This window comes from Moschus berezovskii, chromosome 4 (assembly GCF_049115385.1).
Source record: "Moschus berezovskii isolate FMDL1 chromosome 4, NW_MosBer_1.0, whole genome shotgun sequence".
NCBI lineage: Eukaryota > Metazoa > Chordata > Mammalia > Artiodactyla > Moschidae > Moschus > Moschus berezovskii.
In genome coordinates this window covers 88,915,524-88,936,800 of record NC_142463.1, presented here as the reverse complement: position 1 = coordinate 88,936,800, position 21,277 = coordinate 88,915,524, and the positions used below count along the sequence as shown (strand labels likewise).

Here is a 21,277-nt window from a genome sequence, read left to right as displayed (position 1 = left end):
CCAACAGGACTCTTCTCCAAAGCACCTGAGGGCTATGACTTGAGGCTGTGCTATAACAAGCCCAACTCCACCATCCAGCCACTCTTCTAAGGACCTGCTAATCATAGTGTTATCTGATGAGCCCTACACTTTACCTAAAATGGCACTCTCCCTCCTGACTGCACAGAGTGGCTACACTTTGGCCCAATGCAGTAGCCTTGCTCATTTCAGGTCACGTTATCCAAGGGCCAGCTACAGCCCACTAAATGCTTAAATTAGTGAGGCCTAATGGCTTTCCCCTAGACCTATAGATCTCAAATCTTCTGATGTTGATTCTTTATCTTAAGTGGCTCAGGAAACTATATAGTGCTGAGTCACTTCAGTTGAGTCTGACTGGCTCTTTATAACCCCACAGGCTCCTCTGCCCATGGGATTCTCCAGGCAAAGATACTAAAGTGGGTTGCCATGCCCTCCTCCAGCGGATCTTCCCAATCCAAGGATCAAACCCTGCATCTCTTACATCTCCTGCATTGGCAGGTGGGTTCTTTACCACCTGGAAGCTAGGTACCTATATGCAGAGCTCTAAATCCATAAAATGGCTGTAGAGTTTCCCAGGGTTTTAACTAGAGATACTTCTTTCACGTTTCCAACTGTTATTGAACATTTACTGTGCGCAAAGCAGTATAATAGATGTGAGATATAAAGTCAAATAAGAAATGGATTCTCTCCTCAATGTCTTTATGACCAAGTTGAAAAGAAACAAGTAAAACAATGATTATAATACAGTGGGGGCAAACTTTATTGAGATATATTGTAAGAACTCAGATGAAGGGTATCAGTTCAGTTCAGTTCAGTCGCTCAGTCGTGTCCAACTCTCCGCGACCCCATGAATCACAGCACGCCAGGCCTCCCTGTCCATCACCAACTCCCGGAGTACACTCAAACTCATGTCCACAGAGTCGGTGATGCCATCCAGCCATCTCATTCTCCGTCGTCCCCTTCTCCTCCCACCCCCAACCCTTCCCAGCATCAGAGACTTTTCCAGTGAGTCAACTCGTCGCATGAGGTGGCCAAAGTATTGGATGAAGGGTATATAAGCAGAGAAAACTTCCAGGACAAGGTGACAGCAGTGAATCCACCAGTATCCCACACCATCAGTAAATGACTCAGATCCCTTAACCAGCACCCAAGAGCCCCCTGAACCATGACACAGAGTACTACAAGCTGAAAGGAGGCAGCCCATAAATGCTGAATTAAAGAGGAAACGAGGCACAGAAGGGCCCCCCTTCTGTAGACACCTTAAGCTAACAGAGGTGCATGAAGTGGAGATAGAAATGAACAAGCAATAGTATAATCCCCCCTGTGTATAATAGTATAATCCCCCCCACACACACATGCCCATCCAGGTGGCCCTGCAGAGCACAACAGAAGGGGAAAATGGACTCCACCACATACCCAACATAGTTGGTCATGACTCCAGGAAGCCAGAAGGGAATAAGACAAGACACAGCAGGTGTGATAAGGCTTTACTGGGGATTAGACAGGCTGGGCAGAAACCACACTGGGAAGCACGGACTTCACACCAGGCCAGGTCTCGTCTTCAGGGCAATGCTGGGAGCTCAGAACAGAGCTCCATGGGCCAGGGATATGGCGGGCTCCTCACAGCAGAAGCAGTCATGGAAGGGAAGGATAGTCTGGGTGGCTTTAGTGCAGGAGGGATAATGTGGAGTGGGGGAGGACCTTTGCTAAAAAAAAAAATGAAATAAAAAGTAGGAAACTGAATTAAAGGATGGATGGAAAGGGGGAGTGGGAGGGAGATAAGGGGACCAAGGAAGCACCTAGAGTGAACAGAAAGAGAAAGAAAAAAGAGATGGTTCTGTGTGCAGGAAGGTCCACCTGGTCTCCAAGGCACTGGCTCCTCATGCCCATCTCCTGGTTGCAGGCACTACTTGTTGCCCCACACGGCAAGCTTCAGGAACAGAGGGCCTGGAAGGAAGCGGCTGGACTTCATGTAGGCAGAGATCTTCTTCAGGCCCTGAGGGTGGGAAAAAGAACACCAGGCCTCAGGTCTGCTGCCCCACTGGAACCCAAGCAGCTCTCCCCAAGTTTGGGACCTGGGGTACAGCCCTTCCATGTGGGAGTCAAATGTTGGGACAAAAGATAGTCTTCTGGGGTCCCCAGCTCTGGAAAGTTAACTCTTCCAATCATCTGTAATTCAAGTGATATCTTGATAAAACATGACATTTGGAGACTCCACCCAGTGCTTGTTGCTAGAGATGATGACATAGGTTCAGAATCCCTAAATGACTCCCCTGCAAGATGGGTTCTACTGAGAGCATTTATCAGAAGGGAAACTGAGGCACACAGAAGCACCTCCCTCATGCTCACACTGCACATAAGTAATACGGCTAGAATGCAGCCTGCTTGCTCTCCATCTCAATTCTGAGGTCTCTCTGCTGCACCCCCTTCCTCACAGCTGAAAAAAAAATGAGACTCACTCATCATCCACTTATACAAACAGTTAAGTGACCAGTCCTGGCAGCTGCCCACAAACAATGTGCCCAAAGTGGAATTCAGGGAGGGAAAAAAAGATGAAACATTCTCTGTTTTGGATACACAGTCGCTAGACAGTTAAGATGCATCTAAAGAAGCACTTTAATCAACCTAGGTTTGTATAGTTTTCTATGCAGAGTAAAGCACTAAAATCAGTAACTTGAGATCCCTAGCTTTTGGTGATCAGCAGTAATCTTTACCAAGATGTATAATTGATTACTCCTATTTCCCAGACCTCCTCCTCCACCTCTTGAAAACAGTTTCCCAGAGATATCTGAGATATCTGAGAGGGTGTCTCCTAGCATACAGGTTTCCAAATAAAAGGGAAACTCACTGCTCTTACATCGTGTGGGCTTTGTTTCCAGTGGACAGTTATAGTGAACACAGAGGAGTCCAAATGAGACTTCTTACTGGTATTGGAACCTTACAAGGAGCTGGAGCCTTGGTACCAGCAAGGCCCCTTGTGCCGGTCCACCTCTATACACAATCATATGAATTTAGGTGACTCTCTCATGATCTCAGATTTACCATCTTGGTTGACAATCCTGAGTTTTCTTTAGTGGTACATGAAAAAGCTTCCTGTCATCTAATTTTAGAGATACTGAGAAAGTACCCAGCTGAGACACGGGGAAGGTTCAGGTTGGGTGCGTAGGTCAGAGGCTGGTTGGTGTCCTTCCTTGAATTGACTAATTTAGCAGAGTGGGCTTGAATATAGTGTAGATACCACATGAGATCTCTTAGCTCCATAGATAAGGGACGGAGCTCCTCTTTGCCAAGCAAGGCTTTTTCAGGCAATTGAGAAACTTGCAGGAGTGGTGGAGGCAAGTCCTCATACCACACAGCAATCCCATAGGGAATCCCACTTTTAAAAGAAACTTGCATGAGCAAGTTTCACGGACACACACAAAAGGTTTGGCCAACCTGTGTTCCCAATGCCCACAATGTTTTCAGACTGTCAGAAGAAATTGAGACATATCAAAGACCTGAAATGACTACAGAGTGACAACGAAGAGAGTTAAGCTCACAAATAGCAGAAGGGCCCACTATGCACACTTATCAAAAGAAATTTATCCTGACAAACATACTGTGAAATGGGAAACAAAGGTTTATACACAAAAGAAAGAGGGGTGACAGATTGCCAACCTAAGACTGACACTACAGGCAGGTTCAGGTGCATTACATACGGAGTTTATACTTGCAAATACTTACTTAACTGGGGAAACTATACCAAAGGAGATCTCATCCTAAAAATGGTCCAAAAAGGTTCCTTTGACATTAAATTAGGGGATTTTTTGTGTACACAGCTAGAGGAATGGGTTATAAGATCAAACAGACTGAATGATTCAGAAGGCTTGGTAAAATTGTGACTACTTTGGCCAAAAAAAAGTTTTGTTTTCAAATTCTGACCTTAAGGAAACAAAAGTCCTTCTAGGAAGAACTTGCATCATCTCCCTGTACCTTTGAGATGTAAAAGTTCTACCTCATCTTCTTAGGCATCTTCCAGTACACTTTGAAAGCTTAGTCTCTCTAATCGTGAAGGTACACATATGGTGTATGGCTGGCAGCAAGTTGCACAGACTGTGATTCCAAGAGTCTTTTTGTCCAGCTATGCTAGCTTTAGGTAAATGTGTCATTAGGGGTCCCAGTTCATAAAGGGTCTTTGTTGTTTCAACCCTCCTGTGTCTCCCTGTACAACAAAGGTCTTCACTTTCTTAGACTATATTTATGAGTAATCTTCCTGGTTCTTGAGAATGCTGCATCCTTTGTACTCTCTTGTGGGGACTGTCTCTTATTGGTTTGACTCATAACTAAGAATTCTAACAATGGATCCCTTAAACTGGGAAACCTGATAAATTAGTAAATTTTTAGAGACCTCTCATTGAAAAGAGACCAGTTGTTTAGCTGGTCCCTATGGAAAAATCAAACTAAAGGGTGGATACACAGATATATAATGGTGGCTAACCTTAAGAACTTCCTTAGTTTTAAACCAATCAACCAACCAACAAAAATTGTTCCTAGAGTTTTATCTGTGGTCTCAGCTTCCCCTCAATGGATCTTACAAATGCTAATAAAAACAAAAGAATAACTAAAGTTAATTAGATTAATTAACTGAGGGGAAAGTCAAGTGAGTTCTTCCTACAAAGTAGAAATATTAAAGGGACTGGTCCCAATAGGATGAAAATCTTTAGATGGCTATTAAGAAGTATGATAAATGAAACAGAATTTGATGGCATGAAATTAAAGATTTTGATACAGCACTACCAAAAAAGATGTTTTGGACGGGCCAAAAAGTCCCCTTATCAGTCCCCTTAAATGGTAAAGAGACCCAAACAAACCCACTCTATTTACCCCAGTGTAGGAAAATTTTAAAGGCAAGAAAGTAGAAAAATTCACCAGCAATTGCTCAGGGCAATATGCCAAACAATCCAATAAAGATTGACAAAAAAAGCCTGGGTCCCTTGGCTCAACCCCTCACTGGAGACAGAACTGGGTAAAATGGCCAGGGAATAAAAAGGAAAGTTTCTGGGACTCCTTATAAGACCAAGACTTGTTAACAGGATCCTTACAAGGGCTATGGTTAAAGGTAAAATATTAATAGTTGTTAGAATTGAGATGAAAGTTTATTTGTTACAGGGAAGAACAAAATCTGCCTCCATGTTGGATCTGTTTCTTTTTTTTTTTAAGATTTGTATCTTTTTTTTTTTTTTAAGATTTGTATCTTTTTTTTTTTTTTTGGCTGCACTGGGTCCTCATTACGAGCCTAGGCTTTCTCTAGTTCCAGCCAGTGAGAGCTACTCTTCATTATGACGCACAGTCTTCTCATTGCAGCAGCTTCTCTTGCAGTGGTGCACAGACTCTAGGTGTGTGGGCTTCAGTAGCTAGTTGCAGCACGTAGACTGGTAGTCGTGGCTGTCAGGCCCTAGAGCCGGGCTCATTAGTTGTGGTGCAGGCTAGGTTGCTCTGCATCATGTGGAATCTTCCCAGAACAAGGATTGAACCCATGTCCCCTGCACTGGCAGGCAGATTCTTACCCACTGTACCAACAGAGAAGTCCAGATCTGTTTCTTTTACTTTAAACTTTGCTTCCCATTGCTTTTGTTCACTAAAAGGATACCCTCCATACATAATGGCCTGCCTTGGGGAACCCTGCCCCTCTGCCTGAATGTTAAACCAAAGTGCCCTTGTTCAGGACCCTGTCCACCTGTGGATGGCTACAGGAAGGAAAAAATTAACTTATCCCCTCCCCAAGGCTAGGAATTCCAGGAGATAAATTTTGCAAGATTAATGACATTTTTACTTTACTTCCTCACCTCCCCCATCTCTGCTCTATAAAAGAACTCGGCATCCAGACCCTGATAAGATGGTTATTTTGAGACATTACTCCGCCATCTTCTCAGTCTGCACCTCGTCTCTCAGATGATTGGCCTGTTGTGCAGCAAGCAGCCTAAACTTGGGCTCAGTAACATACTAAAAAGTGGTATATTTGAACGGCCTTCATGTAAGATCGTTACATCTCTTTTACCTGATTATACTGTGGGGATATACAAACATGTCTCACTGGGGAATGCTCCCCTGCCTGGCATAAGACAGAGCATATAATCTGCCTCTCAGGTAATGTTAATTAAATATAACACAGGAAACCAATAGGGTTACCTGAGCCCACACACCATAAGGTTAAAATTGCAATCTAATATTCAGGGCCTAATAAAAGCAATATTGGAGTTTGATTTGGGGGTTTTGTTTGGCTGGTTGGTTTTGTTTTTGACCACGGGTAAATTGGTCTGAGTTTGACTTGTGCACTCATAAAAAGGGCCCTCTGCAAATATTTGAAGACACGATACACTGATCCCTAAAGTTCTAGAATATAGAAATCTTTAGATTTCCAGTTTAGTTGGAAATTTTCCTACTGATATAAGAAAGCAAAATTTTAAAAAAGGTAGTTGGTCAAATCAAACTTTTGATATCATTTAGGTAGCAGCCCAGTTCTTCCGGGAATTGAAAGCAACTGTGTTTGTCTTGCAAATCTCCACATATCAGGGGACATCCCTGGTGGTCCAGTTGTTAGGAATCTGCCTTCCAGTGCAGTGAAGGCAGTTCAATCCCTGCTCAAGGAACTAAGATCCCACATGCCCTGGGGCAACTAAGCCCGCACACTAAAACTACTGAGACCATGTGTTCTGGAGCCCACGCACCACAAGTAGAAGAAGCCTGAGTACTACAATGGAAGATCCCACATGACACAACTAACACCCAATGTAGCCAAAAAATTATATATTTTAAAAAATCCCTTCATGTCAGATATGTAAATATAGCACACAATGGCCTGATTAACTTAATAAGATGGGCTCTAACACCAAAGGGAAAGAATAATGGAAAAGAGGTGTTTTTAAACTCAAACAACTGGAAAGGCTCCTTCACCCAAAATCTAATTTACAGTCTTTTAAAGGACTTGTCAAGAATGAAGGACTTCCCTGGCGGTCCAGTGGTTGAGAATCTGCCTGCCAAAACAGGGAACACGGTTTCAAACCCTGGTCTGGGGAGATTTCACATGCCCCGGGGCAACTGAGCTTATACTCTAGAGCCTGAGAGCCACAACTACTGAACCCCAAGTGCCTAGAGTCCGGTGCTCTGCAACAAGAAAAGCCACTGCATTAGAAGCAGGAGCACGGCAACTAGAAAGGAGACCGAGCTCCCTGCAACTAGAGAAGGCCCAGGCCCAGCAACAGAGACCCAGCCCAGCCAAAAATAAATAAATAACTTTTTTTAATTTATGAAAATAAAACAATGAATGCAAATCTTATGTCGTTTCCATGAACAGTAAAAAGCCTGAAGATATTCCCTCCTAACTGGTTATAGAAAGGGGTAAGCTTCAATCTACTGCAGTCAACTACAGACAATCCACCCTGAGGAGATTTCAGGATGAAGAAAAATAAGGATGAAACATCCTGTGTTTTAGACATGGGGCCCCCAGAGAGTTAGGATGCATCTCAAAAAAAGAATTTTCATGACTCCAGATTTACCCATCTTCCTACACAGAGAAAAGCACTAAGATCATTAACTTGAGATGTTTGTTTTTCAATAATTAGCACTAATCTTTTACCAAGATGTATATCCCAGCCAAAAATTCATATACCTACTGTCTCCTACCCTACATCTTCAGAGCTCTATGAGAGGCTATCTCCTGGGTTCCAAACAAAATTGAAGGTCTCCAAATAAAGTCAAAACTCACGGCTCTTAAGTGGTTTCGAATGTTTCTCCATCTACATCTCATCATAGGAGTATCTGTTCTTCTCATCAAGCAAAAAAGAATCTCTTCCTCAGAAAAGGCTCCTAGTTTACAGGGTTTGCCCACAGAGGGATGAACGCCTAGCAAAACAAAAGGGCTCAGAAAGTGGCCACATTTCACCCAATTACTCAGCAAAACATGGATGAAACATGATAGGAGGGTGTGGAGCAGCAAGACTAGCTCAGGCCAGGCTCTAATTATTCTACTTAAAAGACACAGACCAACTGCCTGGCATGGGACCTGAGTCCACTCTCACTGGGCCTCAACCTACATCATCCTCAGTCCTGCTACAGCCAACCAGACAGTGAGACACTCAGGTGTACCTGTGCATCATTTTCACAAGACACACAGTGCCCAAGAGTTCCCAGGACTCCAAGATCTGGGGCTGCCTGTACCCCACAGCCCAGAGCCCAACAGGCCACACTGCAGGCCACATCTGTCCCCATCCTCCCTGCTGGGCAGTCACCCCAGCTCTTGCAAAATTCTCAAGGCAACAAGCCTTGGACCAAAACCAGAGCTAATGAGAAGTAGCTGACAAAGCAAATTTCATGATGGGGAGTAAGAATACAAAACAGATCGTAGGCCAAAAAACCTCTTGGACAAGAGATTCAAATTCCCATATCCGTCCCAAAGCAGACTCTGTTCTCCAGTTGGGTGAATGATGATCTGGGAGGTGAGGTCAGGCTGTGCTCCTCCAGAATCAAGGTGGCTCCACCCACACCACACCGCTTGGGGTCCCTGTAGTTCTCCAGCTGCACTGAGCCCAAGAGGCTGGGCGCCAGGACTGCATGACTTCTGTATCCCCCTTGTGCCTGACACAGTGTCTCATACAGGGGAGAGGATCAGATCAGTGAATGTGACTTAAAATGAATGTACTATTGCATCTCTGAGATGGAAACTGGGGTAACAGGAAGGTAAAAGGGACTGGAGATGAGGAGTAAAGGAACTGCCCACCATAAGAGGTTTCAAGATGAAATCCTTGTACAGGACACCTCTGTATGTACCCAAATCCCAGCACCAACTACAGCCCTGAGAATCTCAGAACAACAGGTCGAGGCTCAATTGCCACAGAGCCCTTTGGAGATCAGGAGAAAATATTGTAAGTGTTTTTAGTACTTGATATCAATCCTACTGTGTCTCCCTCTACTAATGCCAGCTGCATACCATCTCCTGAATATTCTGCTTCGTACATACTTTCCAGAACTGTGAACCCAGACAATAAAAGGACCTGAGCTTTTCATTTTAGTACAGGCCATGGAGAGGCACTGACTGCTGCCCATAGAAGCCAGATGGTCTGACTGGGAACGCAGTACAGCCTGTACTGGTTGTGTGACCTTCAGAAACTACTCATCCTTTCAGCTTAATTCCTTATCTGTAAAATGGAGAAGATAATTGTTCTACATGTAGCCATGTTATAAAGATTAAATGTGACACAATACACGTCAGTAACTGAGAAGAGATTCTGGTAAACAAAATCCTCCATAAATGCTATTCTTCACTGTAGTTCCAACTAGGAAATCAGGGAGAAAAAGAGAGAATAAAGATGTAAATACTAAGGAGTTCAGGGGAATCACCTCAAAACGAGAAATGAAGTCTTTCAGGTTTGGGAATGCGTCCAGGCACTTGGGCTCAAATATGCGGTGCATGTCCAGGACGTCGTAAGCCAGGAAATCCACATAGGTGAGCTGCAGAAGGACAAAGCATGAATGCGGACCGAACTCTGAACCTCGGGAAAATGACAGCCATCCCGCCCCCAAAGCCATCCAACTTACCTTGTCCCCTGCAAACCAAGGCCTCTTCCCCAGAAACTCTGAGAACAGCTTGATTTTTTCAGGGATTTCCTTCAAGAAATCAGGCTTCAGTTTCTCCTGAGACAGAGAACAGCTGTCACCACCCTCACACACAGACTCCCTGGCAGAGAGCAGTCCTCCCAGGGCTGTGTCTGATCCCAGCTGTCAGGTGAGCAGTCATGTCCCTTGACTGTACATGAGTCAGGGCCCAGGGGCAATTTAACCCACCTGTGTTCACTAGACTCCTATGGGAACCATCTCCCATCTGTGAGAGACTGTGGCAAAGGGCAAAACCACACTGTTCCTGAACCTGTCACCACTCAGTTCCAGACTCCTGCGCTGGGTCACACCAGCAGTGCTGTGAGACCTGGCAGAGCTTGGGCCTCAGACCTCAGGCTGATCAACACAAAAATGACTAGGAAAGAAGTCCTATATTCCAGTGTGGGAGACAGGAATGGTGTGGACGCCTGAGCAGTTTCTGGACAGCTGGAGAGAACTGGAAGCTGAATGGAAGGAGGGAGAGGAATAAAGTTTAACCCTGGGTTGCCCACTGGACACATGGAGAGGAGGTGCTGGGATAAGGAGGAAAATATCCTGTCTAGGAAGTGAATTTCCATCCAGGAGAAGCTGGACTCTTCTTAAGATTGGTGGGAACTGAATCAGAGTTTCCAAGAAAATGTCTTGGTGGTTAAGTAGCTTTAAGGAAGTAAAAATCTAAAAGACCAGTAGATGAGATCCTGACAAGCATCTCATACCCTGTCCCCCCAAGTGAGAGCACTCACAAAGTCAGGGCTGTAGCAGATCCTGGCCATGGCGAAGCGGACATCCATAACCTGGTTCTCCAAAATGTCCATACGAATCATCTCCTCCTCTGTCTCCCCACCTGTGGCCACAAACAGAGACTCACCCTCAGTATCCCCTCCAGCCCAGCCCAGGGCATGACGACCTGTGTCCCTGCCCCCAACCCCAGACCCACTCACACATGTTGTGCTTGCGAGCAATGTACCGAAGGATGGCGTTGCTCTGGGTGAGCTTGTGAGTCCCGTCAATTAAGTAGGGCAGCTGGAAGAATAACAGGGTCTGGTTATTTGGGTCACCAGACTCCCCTGTATCCCCTCCATTAATCAAGGGCAGATGTGAAATCTGGCACTCACAGAGCCTAAATACTATGTGTGTGTATGTGTGTTAGCCACTCAGTCATGTTCGACTCTTTGCAACCCCATGAACTGTAGCCTGCCAGGCTTCTCTGTCCATGGAATGCTCCAGGCAAGAATACTGGAGTGGATTGGCATTCCCTTCTCCAGAGAATCTTCCTGATCTAGGGATTGAACCCTGGTCTCCTGCATCACAAGCTGAATCTTTACCACTTGAGCTATGGTGGGCACTAAATAATATGCTGCGAAATGAAGGGATGAGCTGGGGCACAAAGCAACATGGAAAGGCAGGGGAGTGAACCAGGAAGCTGCGAGACAAAGCAGAAGGCACCTGTTCCGGAAACCTCTAAGCCAGGAAAGGAGATGGATGGAGATACTGTCCACTCCCCCTCCCAGCACCGCAAACCCTGCACCTACATTGGGGAAGTCCAGGCCCAGCTTATATTTTTCATTCAGCCACTGGCTTCTGTCATAGTCGGGAGCTGAGAAAAAGAAGATGCAGTGAAACAACCTCCCACAAATCCAACCTTCCTTCCTGGGGAACCTACCAAAGAATCAGAGGCAAGACCCCCTGAACTGGTGGATATGAATTCTGACTCACATGGAGCCTTGGGAGAAAGCACACGTAGAAGGATTTGGAACCTCCCTGCGTTGAGGCTTACAGAGAGCTAATGCAAGCACTAAGTGGAGCCCAAGGGGCTCTCATGTCCTGCTTTGGAGGACAGCTGCACACACAAAGGGTTTGGGAAGGGCAAGTCCCTACTCCAGCTGGTGGAGTTTAAGGAATGGGAGCAACAAAGGTAGATCACGGGTTGCTTGGCAACAAATCTGCATGGGTTGAGCAGAAGTCAGAATAGGAAAAGGATTTCATTACCATCTCCTACCGAGTACTGTCTCTCCTCATAGTTTGTGTCTGTGTACTCCAGGAGAAGGCGAATGGCATGGGCCAGCTGGGAGAGATGGTGGGACAGAGGGCAGACGTCAGTCTTGACTGCAAAACTCTCGCTGTTCCAGGTCACTTCCACACCTCCAACTCCCTCAACACCATCACCTGCACCAGCCCACCCACGCCACACACACTCATGCCAACACCCAGATAAGACGATCGGGCTGAGGGGAGAGGGGCTCCGCTGCAGCAAGTGCTGTGGAAGTTTCTGGTTTGGACCAGCCTCAGCGTTGCAGCATTTTCCCAGCGGGGCGCAGCATTTCCCCACCCACCTCCACCTTCCCCGCCCTGGGGGAGCCCCGCTCACCCCGCGGATGTCCCAGTAACCCAGGATCATGGGCATGGTGCAGGTTATGACGCTCAAAGTGCAGGAGCTCCAGTGCAGTTGGGCTTGAAACGTCTCCTGAATCCTGGAGAAAGTGGGCCCGGAAGCACCCGCCCCTCTTCTCGGCCCCGCCCCCAGCCCAGCCCCTGCCTCGGCCGCTGGCGGGCAGGGCAGGGTGTACTCTAGTCTCTCAGCAGATTCCTTTGGAAGCCAATCTCTGGGCGCCTAGAGGTCCAAGGCCGCCGAGGTCGGGCCCGCCTGGTTCCCGGCCCCAGGGAGACGTCAGCTAACCGGGGCGGAGTAGTTGCCAGTGCCCTTGGGAAACAAGCCTGAATCATAACATTAAATCGGCCCGTGTTACAGGAAGATGAGAACCCCAGGCAATCCTAACGCTCCCCCGTGATTTACAATCCATGATCGCTGCAGTCTTCCAGAAATGAGTATCAGTGCGATAGGAAGAGTAGATAGGAGGCAGAGAAAGGAACTGTGGCTTCCATGTCTTCCTTTCAGGGACTCTGCAGGGGCCTGCCCTCCTCATGTGCCTAAAAATAAAGATACAACATAAATTAGTGGAGTAGTTTATGGCCTCACTTGTGAATCTAAATCCAGATGCATGCACAGCAGAGAGGGTACCCAGGTGCAGCTCTAGAGATGTCCTGACAGACAGCTCCGTGTCTCTCACATTGATGAGACAGTGGCGGGGAGTGTGGTGGGAAAGTGACCCAGGGGCGACCAGTCCTCTGAGTGTGTGGCTCCAGAGGGTGTCCAGAGAGGGGTGACAGCCTATACAACTCCACACAGGACCAGAGTCAGAGTGGCCCCACACACCCTCAGCTGCCTAGATCCACAGATTCCAGCCTCTTCCTGCCTCCTGACCCAATGTGATTTTAAGAGAGTGATCTGTGTCTTTAAAAAAATTATATTGAAGTATAGTTGATTTACAATGTTGTGTTAGTTTCAGGTGTACAACAAAGTGATTCAGTCATACATATACAGGTGTTCACCCTTTTTCAGATCCTCTTCTCATATAGATTATCACAGAATATTGAGTAGAGTTCCCTGCACTGTACAGTGCATCCTTACTGGTAACCCATCTTATATATAGTAGTGTGAGCGCTCAGCGTCTTTTGATGTCACTCTGTGATCTGAGGTACAATTTGCACAAGAATAATGTCCTACCTGCCAACTTTCCTCTGTGCAGGCAGAAGTTTATTTCAAAATTAGGAGAATAGGACATAGGTTGGACTGTGGTTTATTTTCCTTGTTGAAAGGCTATTACAAAGTAGTGGATATAGGTAATTAATGAGAGGAACTTTAAAAAACAAATAAATTTTGTAAGTTAATACACAAAGTTGGTATACTACAAAAAAGTATTTGAAAATAGAGCTTCCCAGGTGGCTCAGTGGTAACGAATCCGCCTGTCAATACAGGGGGCACAGGAGACTCAGGTTTGATCCCAGGGTTGGGAAGATCCCCTGGAGAAGGGAATAGCAACCCACTCCAGAATCCTTGCCTGGAGAATTCCATGGACAAAGAATCCTGGCAGGCTAGGTCCATAGGGTTGCAAACAGTTGGACACAACTGAAGCAACTTAGTATGCATGCACACACATGCATGTTGTAAGGACACAGATGAAGGGTGTCTAAAGCAGGGTAAGCTTCCAGGAAAGGGTGACAGAAGCAAATCCACCAGGATCCCACACCATCAGTAGACTATTCAGACTCCTTCCCCAGCACCTAAGAGCCTCTGAACCATGACACAGAATACTGCAACCTGACAGGAGGTATCCCATGAATGTTGAGTTAAAGAGGGAACCAGACATAGAAGGGCTCCCCTTCTGCAGAGATCTGATGCTAAGGAACAGAGATACATGAAGTGGAGATAGAAATGAACAAGCAATCATATAACATACTCATCCCCAACAGTCTACCCCTCCACACACACACACCCATACCCATCCATGGAGCGCTGCAGTGAACAAGAGGGGAAAATAGACACACACACACACCCAACACAGTCAGTCATGACTCCAGGAAGCCCCGAGAGAATAAGACAAGACACAGCATGTGTGATTAAGGCTTTATTGGGGATCAGACAGGCTGGGCAGGAACCACACTGGGAAGCAGGGCCTGCACACCAGGCCAGGTCTGGTCTTCAGACCTGCACCACTGGGAGCTCAGAGCAGAGCCCCGTGGGCCAGGGGTCTGGCCGGGCTGCTCACAGTAGAAGTAATCATGGAAGGGAAGGACAGTCTGGGTGGCTTTAATACAGGAAGGATAATGTGCAGTGGGGGAGGAACTTTGCTCAAAAATAGTGGGAAACTGAATCTTTAAAGTAGGGATGGAAAGGGGTGTGGGAGGGAGTTAAGGGGGCCAAGAAGCCATCTAGAGTGAACAGAAGGAAAAAGAAAAAGACCGATGGTTCTGTGTGCAGGAAGTTCCACCTGGTCTCCAAGGCACTGGCTCCTCATGCCCATCTCCTAGTTGCAGGCACTACTTGTTGCCCCACACAGCAAGCTTCAGGAACAGAGGGCCTGGGAGGAAGCGGCTGGACTTCATGTAGGCAGAGATCTTCTTCAGACCCTGAGGGTGGGAAAAAGAACACCAGGCCTCAGGTCTGCTGCCCCACTGGAACCCAGGCAGCTCTCCCCAAGTTTGGGACCCGGGGTACAGCCCTTCCATGTGGGAGTCAAATGTTGGGGCAAAAGATAGTCTTCTGGGGTCCCCAGCTCTGGAAAGTTAACTCTTCCAATTTCCTATAATTCATCTGACATCCAGACTCACCACATACAGAGACTCTATACTGTATTAGGTGCTACCTATCTACTAGACATGATGACATAGGTTCAGAATCTCTACACGACTCCCCTGCAAGATAGGTTCTACTGAGACCATTTATCAGAAGGGAAACTGAGGCACACAGAGGATAAGCATGCACATGATCACACAGCACATAAGTAATATGGCTAGAATGCAGCCTGCTCGCTCTCCCTCTCCATTCTGAGTCTCTCTGCTGCACCCATTTCCCCATAGCTGAAAACAAGGAGGCTCACTCATCATCCACTTACACAAATAGTTAAGTGACCCTCAGGGCAGTTGCCTACCAATAGTGCCTGCAAGGGAATTCAGGATAGGAAAAAACAAGATGAAACTTTCTGTGTTTTGGATACATGGTCCTGAGATGGTTAAGATGCATAAGCTCCAGAAAGAATGAAGTGGCTGGGCCAGAGCAGAAACAATGCTCAGTTTTGGATGTATCTGGTGGTAAAAGCAAAGTCTGATGCTTTTAAGAAATACTGCATAGGAACCAGGAACAATAGGTCCATGAATCAAGGTAAATTGGTTGTGGTCAAGCAGGAGATGGCAAGATTAAACATCATCTTAGGAATCGGTGAAATAAAATGGATGGAAAAGGGAGAATTTAATTCAGATGACCATTATATCTACTACTGTGGTGAAGAATCCCTTAGAAGAAATGGAATGGCCCTTATAGTCAACAAGACTCCAAAATGCAGTATTTGGGTCCAGTCTCAAAAACAACAGAATGATTTTGGTTCGTTTCCAAGAAAACCATTCAACATCACAGTAATCCAAATCTATGCCCCTACCACTGATGCCAAAGAAGCTGAAGTTGACTAGTTCTATGAAGACCTACAACACCTTCTAGAACTAACATCAAAACAAAGCAGTCTTTTTTCATCATCAGGAATTGGAATGGAAAACTATGAAGTCAAGAGATACCCGGAATAACAGGCAAGTTAGACCTTGGAGTACATAAATGAAGCAGGGCAAAGGCTAACAGAGTTTTGTCAAGAGAACAAGCTGGTCATAGTAAACACCCTTTTCTAATAAACCAAGAGACAACTCTACACAAGGACATCACCAGATGGCCAATACCAAAATCAGACTGATTATGTTCTTTGCAGTCAAAGATAGAGAAGCTCTGCTGCTGCTGCTGCTAAGTCGCTTCAGTTGTGTCCAACTCTGTGCGACCCCACAGACGGCAGCCCACCAGGCTCCCCCGTCCCTGGGATTCTCCAGGCAAGAATACTGGAGTAGGGGAGAAGCTCTACACAGTCAGTAAAAACAAAACTTGGAGCTTACTGCGGCTCAGACCATCAGCTCCTTATTGCAAAATTTAGGCTTAAATTGAAGACTGTAGGGGAAACCACTAGGCCATTCAGGTAGCACCTAAATCCATTCCCTGATGATTATACAGTGGAGGTGATTAATAGATTCAAAAGATTAGGTCTGGTAGACAGAGTGCCTGAAGAACATGGATGGCAGTTCATAACATTGGACAAGAGGCAGTGACCAAAATCATCTGAAAGAAAAAGAAATGCAAGGAGGCAAAGTGGTTGTCTGAGGAGGTTTTACAAATAGCTGAGGAAAAAGGAGAATGAAGGCAAAGGAGAAAGGGAAAGATATACTCAACTGAATGCAGAGTTGGAGGGAACAGCAAGATCTATTAAATGAGATAAGGCCTTCTTAAATGAACAATGCAAAGCAGAGGAAAACAACAGAATGGGAAAGAACGGGAAAGACTAGAGATCTCTTCAAGAAAACTGGAGAGATCAAGGGAACATTTCATGCAAGGAAGGGCACAATAAAAGACAGAAACAGTAAGGACGTAACAGAAGCAGAAGAGATTAAGAGGAGGTAGCAAGAATACACTGAAGAACTACACAAAAAAGGTTTTAATGACCCAGATAACCACAATGGTGTGGCCACTCACCTAGAGCCAGACATCCTGGAGTGTGAAGTCAAGTGGGCCTTAGGAAACATTACTACGAACAAAGCTAGTGGAGGTGACAGACTTCCACCTGAGCTATTGAAAATCCTAAAAGATGATGCTGTTAAAGTGCTGCACTCAATATGTCAATAAATTTGGGAAACTGATCAGTGGCCACAAGACTGGAAGAGGTCAGTTTTCATTCCAATCCCAAAATAGGGCAATGCCAAAGAACGTTCAAACTACAGTACAATTGCACTTATTTCACATACTAGCAAGGTTATGCTCAGAATCCTTCATGCTAGGCTTCAACAGTACATGAACTAAGAACTTCCAGATGTAAAAGCTGTCTAGAAAAAGCAGAGATCAAATTGCCAACAATTGTTGGACCATGGAAAAAGCAAGGGGGGCTCCAGATAGACATCCACTTCTGCTTCATTGACTGTGTGGATCACAACAAACTGTGGAAAATTCTTAAAGAAATGGAAATACTGGACCACTTATCTATCACCTGAGAAACCTGTATGCAGGAGAGTTAGAACCTTAGATGGAAAAACAGACTGGTTCAAAATTGGGAGAGGAGTAAGACAAGACTACATACTGTCAGCCTGCTTATTTAACTTACATGCAGAGTACATCATGCGAAATGCTAGCCTGGATGAATGACAAGATGGAATCAAGATTGCTGGGAGAAACATCTGCAACCTCAGATAAGCAGATGACACCACTCTAATGTCGGAAAGTGAAGAGGAACTAAAGAGCCTCTTGGTGAGGGTGAAAGAGACTGAAAAAGCTGGCTTGAAACTCAACATTCAAAAAAATAAGACTATGGCATCCAGTTCCATTGCTTCATGGCAAACAGAAGGGGAAAAAGTGGAAGCAGTGACAGATTTTACTTTCCTGGGCTCCAAAATCACTGTGTATGGTGACTGAAGTCATGAAATTAGAAGATGTTTGCTCCTTGAAGGGCTTCCCTGGTAACTCAGACGGTAAAGAATTTGCCTAATGTGGGAGACCTGGATTCGATTCCTGGGTTGGGAAGATTCCCTGGAGAAGGGAAAGGCTACTCATTCCAGCATTCTTGCCTGGATAATTTTATGGACAAAGGAGCCTGGCAGGCTACAGTCCATGGGGTCACAAAGAGTCAGACATAACTGAGTGACTTTCACTTTCACTTGCTCCTTGGAAAGAAAGCTATGACAAACCTAGACAGCATATTAAAAAACAGAGACATCACTTTGCCAACAAAGGTCTGTTTGGTCAAAGCTATGGTTTTTCCAGTAGTCATATATGGATGTGAGTGTTGGACCATAAGGAAGGCTCATCACCAAAGAATTGATGTTTTTGAACTGTGGTGCTGGAGAAGATTCTTGAGAGCCCCTTGACCTGCAAGGAGATCAAACCAGGCAATCCTAAAGGAAATCAACCTTGAATATTCACTGGAAGGACTGATGCTTAAGCTGAAGATCTAATACTTGGGCCACCTGATAGGAAGAGCTGACTCATTGGAAAAGACCCTGATGCTGGGAAAGATTGAGGGCAAGAGAAGAGGGCAACAGAGGATGAGACGGTTGGATGGCATCATCGACTCAATGGATATGAGTTCGAGCAAGCTCTGGGAGATGGTAAAGGACAGGGAGGCCTGGTGTGCAGCAGTTCATAGGATTGCAAAGAGTCAGACACAACTGAGCAACTGAACAACAACATTGTTCTTAAGTTGTGAGGGTTTTTTTTTTCCAACTGACATCTAGTCATAAGAGTATTTGTTCTTCTCATTCTCCAAAATTATTCTCTTTCTCAGAAAAGGCTCCTAGTTGCAAGGGTTTCCACAGAAAGATGGGCCCTAGCAAAACAAAAGTGCTCATAAAGGGCCCAAGCAACCTGCAGAAGAGACCACATTTCACTCAATTATTCAGGAAAATGTGGATGAAACATGATAGGAAGGTTGAAACAACAAGACTAGGCTAGGCCAGACTCTAATTTTTCCACTTAAAAGACACAGACCAACTGCCTGGCATGGGACCTGAGCCCACTCTCACTGGGCCCCAACCTACCTCATCCTCAGTCCTGCTGCAGCCAGCCAGACAGCAACACTCAGGTGCACCTGCACACCACCCTCCCAAGACAAGACAGTGCCCAAGAGTTCCCAGGACTCCAAGATCCAGGGCTGCCTGTACCCCACAGCCCAGGGCCCAACAGGCCACACTGCAGGCCACATCTGTCCCCATCCTCCCTGCTGGGCAGTCACCCCAGCTCTTGCAAAATTCTCAAGGCAACAAGCCTTGGACCAGAACCAGAGCTGATGAGAAGTAGCTGAGAAAGCAGATTTCATGATGGAAATGGGCATACAAAACAGATTGTAGACTGAAAAACCTCTTGGACAAGAGCTTCAAATTCCCATATCCACCACAAAGCAGACTCTGTTGCTCTCCAGTTGGGTGAATGATGAGCTGGGAGGTGAGGTCAGGCTGTGCTCCTCCAGCCCTAAGGTGGCTCCACCCACACCACACAACTCAGGGTTCCCGTAGACCTCCAGCTGCACTGAGCCCCAGACGCAGGGCATCAGGACTGTGTGACATCTGTATCCCACTGTGCCTGACACAGTGTCTCATACAGGGGAGAGGATCAGATCAGTGAATGTGACTTAAAATGAAAATACTAAGCCATCTTTCAGACAGAATCTGGAGTAACAGGAAGGAAGACAGGATGGGAGACGAGGAGGGAAGGAAAGTGCCCACCAAATGAGGAGTCAAGATAAAAATCCCTGCACAGGATATCTATATTATGTTAGCAGAAATGTTATGTTAGTCACTCAGTCATATCCAACTCTTTGGGAGCCCCCCAGACTGTAGCCCCTGCAGGCTCCTCTGTCCATGGAATTCTCCAGGCAAGAGTACTGGAGTGGGGTGCCATTTCCTTCTCCAATGCGTGAAAGTGAAAAGGGAAAGTGAAGTTGCTTGGTCGTGTCCGACTCTTAGCGACCCCATGGACTGCAGCCCACCAGGCTCCTCCATCCATGGGATTTTCCAGGCAAGAGTACTGGAGTGGGGTGCCATTTCCTTCTCTGCTGCTGTTGCTGCTGCTAAGTCACTTCAGTCGTGTCTGACTCTGTGTGACCCCATAGACGGAAGCCCACCAGGCTCCCCCATCCCTGGGATTCTCCTTCTCTAGCAGACACTAAATGATATGCTGTAAAATGAAGGGATGAGCTGTGACACGGAGCATCATGGAAAGGCAGAAAACAGAACCAGGAAGTTGAGAGACAGAGCAGAAGGCACTTGTTCCTGAAACCTCTAAGCCAGGAAAAGAGATGGATGGAGACACTGTCCACTCCCCCTCCCAGCACCTCAGCCCCTGCACCTACATTGGGGAAGTCCAGGCCCAGCTTGGATTTTTCATTCTGCCACTGGCTTCTGTCATAGTCAGGAGCTGAGAAAAAGAAGATGCAATGAAACAACCTCCTAGGAGTCCAACCCTCCTTACCAGGGGGACCCAGCAAGGAGTAGAGGCAAGAATCCCCCTGAACTGGTGGATCTGGAATCTGAACCACTAAGTCTCACATGGAGCTTTGAGGGGAAAAACCAAGTTAGAAACTTCTTGAAACTAGGTGAGTAATCCTTACAAAGGGTTTAGGTAAGCACTAAGGGAAGCCTGTGCCAATGGCTGATAGAGGACCCAGCTGTGGGCTCTCATATCCTTCCTTGGAGGCCAGCTGCACCCTAAAGGGTCTAGGAAGGGGCAGGTCCCTGCTCCAGCTGGGCGGGCTGGAGGGGAGGGCGACAGACATGAACAACAGTGGTCAGGACATGGGATGCTTGGCACCAAATCAGCATGAGTTGGGCAGAAGTCAGGACATGACAAGCATGCCATTACCGTCTCCCATTGCGTACTTCTTTTCCTCATAGTTTGCGTCTGTGTACTCCAGGAGCAGGCAGATGGCGTGGGCCAGCTGAGAGAGACGGCTGGAGGGACAGCAGATGTCAGGTCCTAATTGCCTGACTTTGTGTGTTCCCACAACCTCAACACCAACCCCCACCCACACTCCCGCGCACAAGCCCCGCTTGAGAAAAAAGGGCAGAGGGATAGGACTTTGGGCTTGGCTCCACCAAGCTCTGAAGAGGAATATTCTAGTGAAATCAATCCTCATTGCACAGCATTTCCCACCCCCAACCCTCCCTACCCTGCCGGCCTCCATCCTTCCCGCCTTGGTGACCCCAGCTCACTCCGCGGATGTCCCAGTAACCCAGGATCATGGTCACGGGGCTGAGTGGAAACACTTCACAGGGCCTGGGCTGGAAATTTATCCTCTGACCCGGCGGTGAAGGCGCGGCCGGAAGCACCCGCCCCTCTTCTAGGCCCCACCCCCAGCGCGGCCCCCAACTCAGCGAGGCCTTTCCCAGACGCAGCCCTAGGCAAGCGAAAGTGAGACCTATTTCCGCCTCAGAGCCAAGGGGTCTCCAGAGACATGGTGTGGGCTCTGAGATGCCAAGAACCCCCGGGTCGGGCTCACCT

At 46.7% G+C, this 21,277-nt stretch overlaps 2 protein-coding genes across 6 annotated transcripts; both read right to left on the bottom strand.

The window, feature by feature from the left end:
• Nucleotides 1-1,488: 1,488 nt before the first annotated feature.
• LOC129540698 (glutathione S-transferase Mu 1) lies at nucleotides 1,489-12,170 on the bottom strand. Of its 2 annotated transcripts, XM_055402017.2 has the most exons (9): nucleotides 12,017-12,170; nucleotides 11,638-11,713; nucleotides 11,181-11,245; nucleotides 10,590-10,671; nucleotides 10,392-10,492; nucleotides 9,592-9,687; nucleotides 9,394-9,504; nucleotides 1,876-2,014; nucleotides 1,489-1,724 (listed from the first exon to the last, which is right to left on the bottom strand). In XM_055402017.2, the coding sequence occupies exons 1-8, from the start codon at nucleotides 12,050-12,052 to the stop codon at nucleotides 1,925-1,927; spliced, it is 657 nt and encodes a 218-aa protein (XP_055257992.1). In that variant the 5' UTR covers nucleotides 12,053-12,170; the 3' UTR covers nucleotides 1,489-1,724; nucleotides 1,876-1,924. The 2 variants fall into 2 exon arrangements, with proteins under 2 accessions (XP_055257992.1, XP_055257991.1); XM_055402016.2 differs by having other exon boundaries at nucleotides 1,489-2,014.
• Nucleotides 12,171-14,107: 1,937 nt separating this feature from the next.
• LOC148778080 (glutathione S-transferase Mu 1-like) lies at nucleotides 14,108-21,075 on the bottom strand. Of its 4 annotated transcripts, none has more exons than XR_016037251.1 (4): nucleotides 20,989-21,075; nucleotides 20,639-20,727; nucleotides 20,130-20,194; nucleotides 14,108-14,616 (listed from the first exon to the last, which is right to left on the bottom strand). XR_016037251.1 is itself a non-coding variant. In XM_088835554.1 (4 exons), the coding sequence occupies exons 1-4, from the start codon at nucleotides 21,016-21,018 to the stop codon at nucleotides 14,527-14,529; spliced, it is 300 nt and encodes a 99-aa protein (XP_088691680.1). In that variant the 5' UTR covers nucleotides 21,019-21,052; the 3' UTR covers nucleotides 14,108-14,526. The 4 variants fall into 4 exon arrangements, 2 of the variants coding, with proteins under 2 accessions (XP_088691680.1, XP_088691681.1); XR_016037250.1 differs by having other exon boundaries at nucleotides 20,946-21,058; XM_088835554.1 differs by having other exon boundaries at nucleotides 20,656-20,727; nucleotides 20,946-21,052.
• Nucleotides 21,076-21,277: the final 202 nt, after the last annotated feature.

What these genes read in the sequence shown, in the direction of transcription:
- LOC148778080 (XM_088835554.1), bottom strand. Translation starts at nt 21,018, where the DNA reads ATGATCCTGGGTTACTGGGACATCCGCGGAGTGAGCTGGGGTCACCAA. An exon ending in GCAAACTATGAGGAAAAGAA is followed by an intron (nt 20,195 to 20,655) that starts GTACGCAATGGG and finishes TCTTTTTCTCAG; the next exon opens with CTCCTGACTATGACAGAAGC. An exon ending in TGGGCCTGGACTTCCCCAAT is followed by an intron (nt 14,617 to 20,129) that starts GTAGGTGCAGGG and finishes TCCCACCCTCAG; the next exon opens with GGTCTGAAGAAGATCTCTGC.
- LOC129540698 (XM_055402016.2), bottom strand. Translation starts at nt 12,052, where the DNA reads ATGCCCATGATCCTGGGTTACTGGGACATCCGCGGG. An exon ending in TGGGCCTGGACTTCCCCAAT is followed by an intron (nt 10,672 to 11,180) that starts GTAGGTGCAGGG and finishes TTATTCTTCCAG; the next exon opens with CTGCCCTACTTAATTGACGG. An exon ending in TCTGCTACAGCCCTGACTTT is followed by an intron (nt 9,688 to 10,391) that starts GTGAGTGCTCTC and finishes TCTCTGTCTCAG; the next exon opens with GAGAAACTGAAGCCTGATTT.